The following is a 7175-nucleotide window of genomic DNA, read 5'->3' as shown; positions in this document are numbered from 1 at the left end:
CTCATCTCACTCTCCTGCTCGGCATCTTTTTGCACCAGTCTCGAGAACTTTAAAGAAAGACACAGAGAGACAAGACTTTAAATGTAATGTTTATGTGTTGGGGCTCAATACCACAGTTAAAGGTGGGGTAGGTCATTTTGGAGAAACCAGCAGCACGAGATAATTTGTGCACAGATGGAAGGCTGACAGGCAGGTAGCCCATCCAATTATTTTAGCAGGGCCGGCTAAAATGATTGGTCGTGCTTTTTACAGTACTACGGCTTCCACAGATGACATTTTTTTATGGATTTTTTGTTAAAGCACTTAAGATATTCATTGCTATCGGGATGTTAACAGCATTCCATGGAGTATAAAAAAAGGTGTATCTCGAGCCGGTTTCTCAAACTTACCTACCACACCTTTAATGCATGTCCCTGCTTGCATTGGTGTAAAGCAACAAAGTAGATTTACTTAAGAACTGTACTTAAGTAGAATTTTGAGGTACTTGTACTTTACTTGAGTATTTCAATTTCAGGCTACTTTGCATTGTAGTGGAGTAGAAATACAGAGGTAAATATTGCACTTTAACTGCACTACATTTCTGTAGTAGTAGCTTTAGTTACTTTGCAGATATGAATTAATGATACAAAAAATATGATCAATCACATAAAACTTAAAAACCTGGAGTAAAATGCTCAAGCTACCCTGCAGCAGACAAAGTAATTAAAACTAGCTGCACCTTTACCAGCTTGATAACACATTAATGTATCAACATTTATCATTAAAACATATAATGTATATGATTCGGAAATCTGCATAATGAGTTCTTATTGTTTTTGTACTTTATCTATATTTGTCATGCTAATACATTTGTACTTTTACTCAAGCACAATTTTGCATGACGAACTTTTACTTGTGCTTTGACACTGTAGTATTGCTACTTTTACTAAAGTAAATAAACAGAATACTTGTTCCACCTCTGCCTGCTTGACATTAAAGGCTGTATCACTGACCCAGTGCTTTTTTGTTAGCTATCTCTTTAGCAGTTACACATTGCCTAGCGTAACAATAGGCTATTTACATTTGAACAATGATGCAGAACAAAATGTTCCCCCCTATAGGCACTAAATAGCGGGATCTCAGAGAAGACCCCACCCTCTAACTGTAGCATAGCATTTACGTTTTTTTTTTTAAAGCTAGCTATACATCAAGCCTCCAGGAAGTGAGCCAGCCATTGAAGCAGATTTGTTTGAATCGTCTTAGTGGCCAAATGGTGATACTACAGCATCCGTTGCGTAGAAACTATTTTCCCCACTGACTTACATTGGGAAAGAGATGTCTGTATATCAGCGTATACGTTTTGAGGGGCTAAATGAACTCCGCAACACTAACAATTGTATAAACCTTATTTAAATCCTTCGAGTCGTACATTGCTCAAATGCGCTAAAAGCAGAATCGAGAGTTATGTTCTACCTCCATTAATTTGACTAAACAATGAGCGGGAGATCTCCAGTGCGCATGCTCTATGGGCAAAAGTACCCGGATGATCAGCCATATTTTGGGCTTCATGCGCCACTGAGCGACTTTCATAAGAATGAATGGTTTCCACTTCTCTTTAAACAGCCATGTAGCAAAAAGCATAGGGTATGCTAAGCTAGTCAACAACAGTCTGCAAATGTAACTCACATCATACATAACCTAGACATATTATGTAACTTCACAGCACGCACGCCATATTTTTTTAACACAAAGACCCGTAGACTTACGAAAGCGGATATGGACGGAAGGAGTGTTTTCATGAGGTTGACCAGAAAAACCGAGCCCAGCACAAGGAACCACGCATAGCTGGCCGCCATGTTTGTTTCTCCTCCTTGTTGCAGCTACAGAGGAGTTATATAACAGGCTAATTAGGTCATAATAATGAGCCCATACAAGGTTTTCTTGTTTGTTTTTTTGCCTAAACACTTCATAATCATTTGTGTTTATCATGAGAATTTCAGTATATTATTTCGTTTGTGATCTTTAGGCTGCAGTTGTTATACACTTCATTGTATAAAGGTTTGTCAGTATGCATGTGAATACTTGGCGTGCTTGGGTGATAGTGTATTATGCATGATCCTTTCAATCTTGTAGCTCATAACATGTTCATGTTTGTCGTGCATTTTTTCAAGTAATAAACACAAACACAGAGACAGACAGACAATCTGGGAACAGGCTGTGATTAAAAAGTGAGAGTTGGCTCGGGCAGAATGATTGGCACACGGTCCTGCCCACACAGGTAAGATGTTTTGGTTCAAATGTGTGTTTCCTCGACCTCAAAGCCAATCACTGGAAGCAAGGGGCGGGTGGTTACCCTCCCTGCTAGGTTGGTAGGATAAGGGATAAAATATACAAAGAGGAGGATCCAATCCGGTTGGAGCTAGTTCTAGTACTGGCCGGACGCATATGTTAAGTTACAGACTGATCCGGAGGTGTAAGCAGCAGAGGTGTACCCACATTCATTTAGTTTCCTCCACTGTGAAAGGCTGTGTTTTTCTTCTGTCTCTGCCGCACCACTTAAAGCAACAATGGGAAGAAGGAGCGCCACCAAAGTAAGTGAAAATGTGAAATAATGCTAAGTACACTCGGACTTTTTTTTTTTTAAAGTAACATTTTTTTAACGGTTTATTTACATTTCGCTACAATATATGTGTGTTACCACGGCATACGCTTTATAAATGTTCGCTACAGTTTGACCATGTGGCTGCATGAGGTCCACCGTTGCTGTGCTCAGGTCTGTCGTCTCTCCGCTGTTGATACAGAGAAGTGGCGCCTTTTTACTTAGTGCAGTGAAGCGTAACACACTTTTCTCATCGAACACTCGTGCAAATATGCACGGCTTTCCTTAATACTGCTACTTTGTGGATGCTTTGTTATAATGCACCGCTCATCCGACCGTGGTTTAATATTATTTAGTCCTACCGTGTGCAAACAAAGGGGTGTAACCACTGTCGATGAACAGGTTGCCTTTTGGGAGACATTTATTGCGCAATTGCCTCGGGATACTTGAACGGATCGGGGATTGCATGCATTACTAATTATGTAGGTATTGGCACTGAGTAAATCGAGTTATTTGCAACACACGGTGACCTCTGCCTGCGCCTTACTGTAACACTGATCATCCTGATCGTCATCCTGTGGCCGGAGGTGTAAAAATCGTTTCTTTGGAGGTGTCATGGCAGCTGATATATGTTTGGAAAGACGGCGACACATGTTGTGGTAGTCCGTAAAACCATGTCGACGGTTTTTTTTTAAACCGATTTGCCACAATAGAGGGGCATAAAGAGGATCATCGTGATTGATGAGCGTTTTTAGGAGCGCATCGTGAGGTGGGGGTCCCCTCTTCTTCCCCTTCCCGCTTTTCTCGGTTAAAAAGTAGCCACAGCACCATGCTTACTCAACAAAAAACATGCCTGTCTCGTGAATGATAAACAACAGTGTTCGGCGGGAAGAAACTAGAACTGGATGAACCTCTTTAACTCAGAAACTTCCCCACTTCTACGTTTCATAATTTCTTTGTGACTTGAGGGGAGGGAGAGTTGCCCATCCCCCTCTTTGCGCTACACACCCACTTTAGCTCAGTCATGAATGGCTCTTGTTTCTTTTGCATTTTTTTTAATTGATTTCTCCCTCTTTCCTCCACAGAAATCCGCAGAAGCAGCCACAGAGGTTAGTATGCACGTGTTTACCCATTTATTGCACCATACTGTCCTCGACACCCCAACTTTAACTGAAATGAACATTTTGTTCTACTTTTGATCAAGACAAAGAAAATGTCTCTGTTGGTTCAGACTGACTTTAAACATCATTTAGTGCATCCCAGTTATACTACTGCCAGTAAAAGACAAATCTTCTAGGGATGAAATATTGAATTAAATGGCTAAAATGCTGATATGATCCAATCCTGCTCTGCCCATTGCATGGAACAGCCACAAGGGGGCGCTGTTTAACATTCACCCCAAATCGTATTTCTTCTTTGGTCATTTTAATTCCCCTGTTTTTAAAAAAAATTATATTTTATACTATAAGGGATGTCATAGCATATTCTTTCTGGACTATGTATGTTTGTGCCATTTTACAACTATATTTTGTTTCAAATTGCACTATGCCTCACATTTAGCCATTTAAATTAAGCCTTTGCGGTCTTCAACATCTGAATTTGGTAATCAATAGAGTTCCCCGTTGAGTGCCTATTATCAACGTTTATTTTTAAAATATTTAGCAAGTAATAAGGATGTTTGCAGTTCATTGTGAGTTTTATACGCTTATTTGCATTAAACAATATTTTGATTAGTATATCAATTACTTACATCTTCTTTTTTGCCTTTTTTATATTTTAGCAGCCACTGAGAAAGTCTCAACGGTTGTCGGTGAAGGATACACCAGAAGAGAAACCAGAGAAGCCCGAAAAGACAAAGGTAATTACGAGACAAATCAAAAATCACTGTCTCCATTTCAAATGCACTGTTTCTCTATTCTCTATTGCATTCATTTCATGTTCCTTGATTGTTTTTTCTCATGGTAGGCACCTCCCAAGAACAAAAAGGCAGCCAAACCGGTAAAGGCCAAGCCAGAGGAGAAGAAGGAAGAAGAGGAGGAGGAGGAGGAAGAAGAGGCCACTCCTGCAGAAAACGGAGAGGCCAAAGCTGAGAAGGTATGACAGACTTGTGAAATTGTGAAATATAAGCAACATTCAAAGAGAAACTCGATAATAATGCATGTTTTTCTTCTCCATCCTCCAGCCCGCTGCAGCAGAGGAAGCAGAAGACGCAGAGGAAGCGGAAGAAGCAGATGAGGCAGAGGACAAGGACGACAAAGCTGAGGAAGCCGAGGAGGAAGACAAGGACACCGAGTAGCCGTGACACACCTAGACTAACTTGCCAGAGCCCCCCTGTACCTCGTTTCTTGTACAATGCAGAGACTATTTTTATCTACTATTTTCATAAGACAGTAATGTTTTTAGGCACGTGATTGCAGAAATGCATTTTTAAAGAAACAACTACAAATTTCATTCAGTTTCTTCTCAGTCGTTTTTTTTTTCGTTCCATTGTTTGTACTCTCTGGCTTCTTACTTTGCCTTTTTGTTAGGTTTGTAGTTTTCCTGCATGACATGATGCCTATATCAGGAATTTGATGTTCGGCTCCGGGAGAGTTTACCTGAGACATTCCCGAGGCGCTTTGAGGGATTTTTGTAACCTGTACTGTTTTTGGATTTAATACATCATCAAGTGTTGGTATGATTGAAGAGTTAAGTCAGTCTTGTTCATAATATTCACTTTAATCATGTTTACTAGTACTGGATTTTTATTTTTTCCAAATGCTGTCAGAAAAGGTACATGTGAGGATGGTTGGACACATCCATGCTCTCCGCTGTGCTCAATTCAAGAAGCATTACAAAGCTAATCGTGCGTGTTTTAGTTCATCCTATTAGGATTACTGTATTCACAACTCAGTCAACAAGATATATTCGCCACCTCTCTGTGGATATATTCTTTGTGGTTTTTTTGGGATTTATCTACCAATGTACAGTTTCCTCATTTTTTATAAAAATAAAAAAAACAAAAATACATTTTCTTTGTTATGAATGGTATGAAATGCCAAATAAAGTGGGAATTCCTGTAAACTGTTTCTCAACTATTTTGTGTCGGATTACATCATGTGATTGTTGCCTGTTGCAGATGTTCACCATGTCTAACCTGAAATTACTTTTTGAATTCACCACCAGGGAGAAGTATATCTAAAAAATATATATATATATGAGACCAATACTCTCAATGATAAGGTGACAGCTTTGCTCAAAACCAAAATTGTGAATATTTACATCTTATACATTCATATAGATTTCATTTACTGTTGAAATTCATAAGTAAACTTAAGTAAAAGTCCTGCATTCTGACCACATGTACTTAAAGTGTGAAAGTACAAACTATTTAACCCATACGTGAATTCAGCAAAATGCAACTCTGAATATACTGCAGCTGCAATATCTACACTGTGCACTCTAGTTGGAGCAAAACTGCATTAGTGTACTATGTTCAATGACAAATCTAAAATCTAATATGTTTAAAGAGTCATTCTGCATATTGAGTACTTGAGCATTTATACTGTAAGCATATATAGCAGCTATGTACTTCTACTAAAGTAGCATTGTGCATTCAGGACTTTTCACTTGTAATTGAGTATTTTCAAACCCTCTACTTATACTCAAGAAAAGGATGAGTACTTTGTGCACCTCTGATGTGAAGACTACAAACTAAAGTTTATGTATCATTTTTTTCATTTCATTTCAAACTAAATAATCAGATTGGTCCCTTGAGATCATAGATCAATTTTTCAAGGGAGACCTGCAGCATATACAGTTGGAAGAAAAAGTATGTGAACCCTTTGCAACTACCTGGATTTCTGCATAAATTAGTCATAAAATGTGTTCTGATCTTCATCTAAGTCACAACAATAGTCAAACACAGTCTGCTTAAGCTAAAACCACACAAACAATTATATTTGTTTATGTTTTTATTGAACACACCATGTAAACATTCACAGTGCAGGGTGGAAAAAGTATGTGAACCCTTGGATTTAATAACTGGTTGACCCTCCTTTGGCAGCAATAACCTCAACCAAACATTTCCTATAGTTGCATATCAGACCTGCACAACGGTCAGGAGGAATTTTGGACCATTCCTCTTTACAAAACTGTTTCAGTTCAGCAATATTCTTGGGATGTCTGGTGTGAATCGCTCTCTTGAGGTCATGCCACAGCATCTCAATTGGGTTGAGGTCAGGACTCTGACTGGGCCACTCCAGAAGGCCTATTTTCTTCTGTTGAAGCCATTCTGTTGTTGATTTACTTCTGTGCTTTGGGTCGTTGTCCTGTTGCATCACCCATCTTCTGTTGAGCTTCAATTGGTGGACAGATGGCCTTAAGTTCTCCAGCAAAATGTCTTGATAAACTTGAGAATTCATTTTTCCATCGATGATGGCAATCTGTCCAGGCCCTGAGGCAGCAAAGCAGCCCCAAACCATGATGCTCCCTCCACCATACTTCACAGTTGGGATGAGGTTTTGATGTTGGTGTGCTGTGCCTTTTTTTCTCCACACATAGCGTTGTGTGTTCCTTCCAAACAACTCAACTTTGGTTTCATCTGTCCACAGAATAT

The 7175-nt window shown here is 39.3% G+C and overlaps 2 protein-coding genes across 2 annotated transcripts in view; one reads left to right on the top strand and one right to left on the bottom strand.

The window, feature by feature from the left end:
* get1 (guided entry of tail-anchored proteins factor 1) overlaps positions 1-1852 on the bottom strand; it is a 4356-nt gene extending 2504 nt beyond the window's left edge. Inside the window, exons 1-2 of the mRNA XM_010767178.1 lie at positions 1746-1852; positions 3-47 (exon numbers count right to left, since the gene is read on the bottom strand). Of these exons, the coding sequence (XP_010765480.1) occupies positions 3-47; positions 1746-1835 (135 nt within the window). The 5' untranslated portion in view covers positions 1836-1852. The remainder of the gene's footprint in view (positions 1-2; positions 48-1745) is intronic.
* Positions 1853-2415: 563 nt separating this feature from the next.
* LOC104941989 (high mobility group nucleosome-binding domain-containing protein 3-like) lies at positions 2416-5655 on the top strand. The gene is made up of 5 exons (XM_010767174.1): positions 2416-2570; positions 3664-3687; positions 4359-4436; positions 4544-4672; positions 4761-5655. The coding sequence occupies exons 1-5, from the start codon at positions 2547-2549 to the stop codon at positions 4872-4874; spliced, it is 369 nt and encodes a 122-aa protein (XP_010765476.1). The 5' UTR covers positions 2416-2546; the 3' UTR covers positions 4875-5655.
* The last annotated feature ends 1520 nt before the right edge of the window (positions 5656-7175 follow it).

Source organism: Notothenia coriiceps, unplaced genomic scaffold (assembly GCF_000735185.1).
Source record: "Notothenia coriiceps isolate Sejong01 unplaced genomic scaffold, NC01 NC01_scaffold00004075, whole genome shotgun sequence".
In the NCBI taxonomy this organism is placed as follows: Eukaryota; Metazoa; Chordata; class Actinopteri; order Perciformes; family Nototheniidae; genus Notothenia; species Notothenia coriiceps.
The sequence above is the reverse complement of the archived record's forward strand: the minus strand, read 5'-3'. Positions and strand labels throughout refer to the sequence as shown.

Bases quoted from the DNA above. Each gene is read 5' to 3' on its own strand.
- LOC104941989 (XM_010767174.1), top strand. From the start codon at position 2,547: ATGGGAAGAAGGAGCGCCACCAAA. The intron at 3,688-4,358 runs GTTAGTATGCAC...TTTATATTTTAG, and splicing joins CCGCAGAAGCAGCCACAGAG to CAGCCACTGAGAAAGTCTCA. The intron at 4,437-4,543 runs GTAATTACGAGA...TTCTCATGGTAG, and splicing joins AGAAGCCCGAAAAGACAAAG to GCACCTCCCAAGAACAAAAA.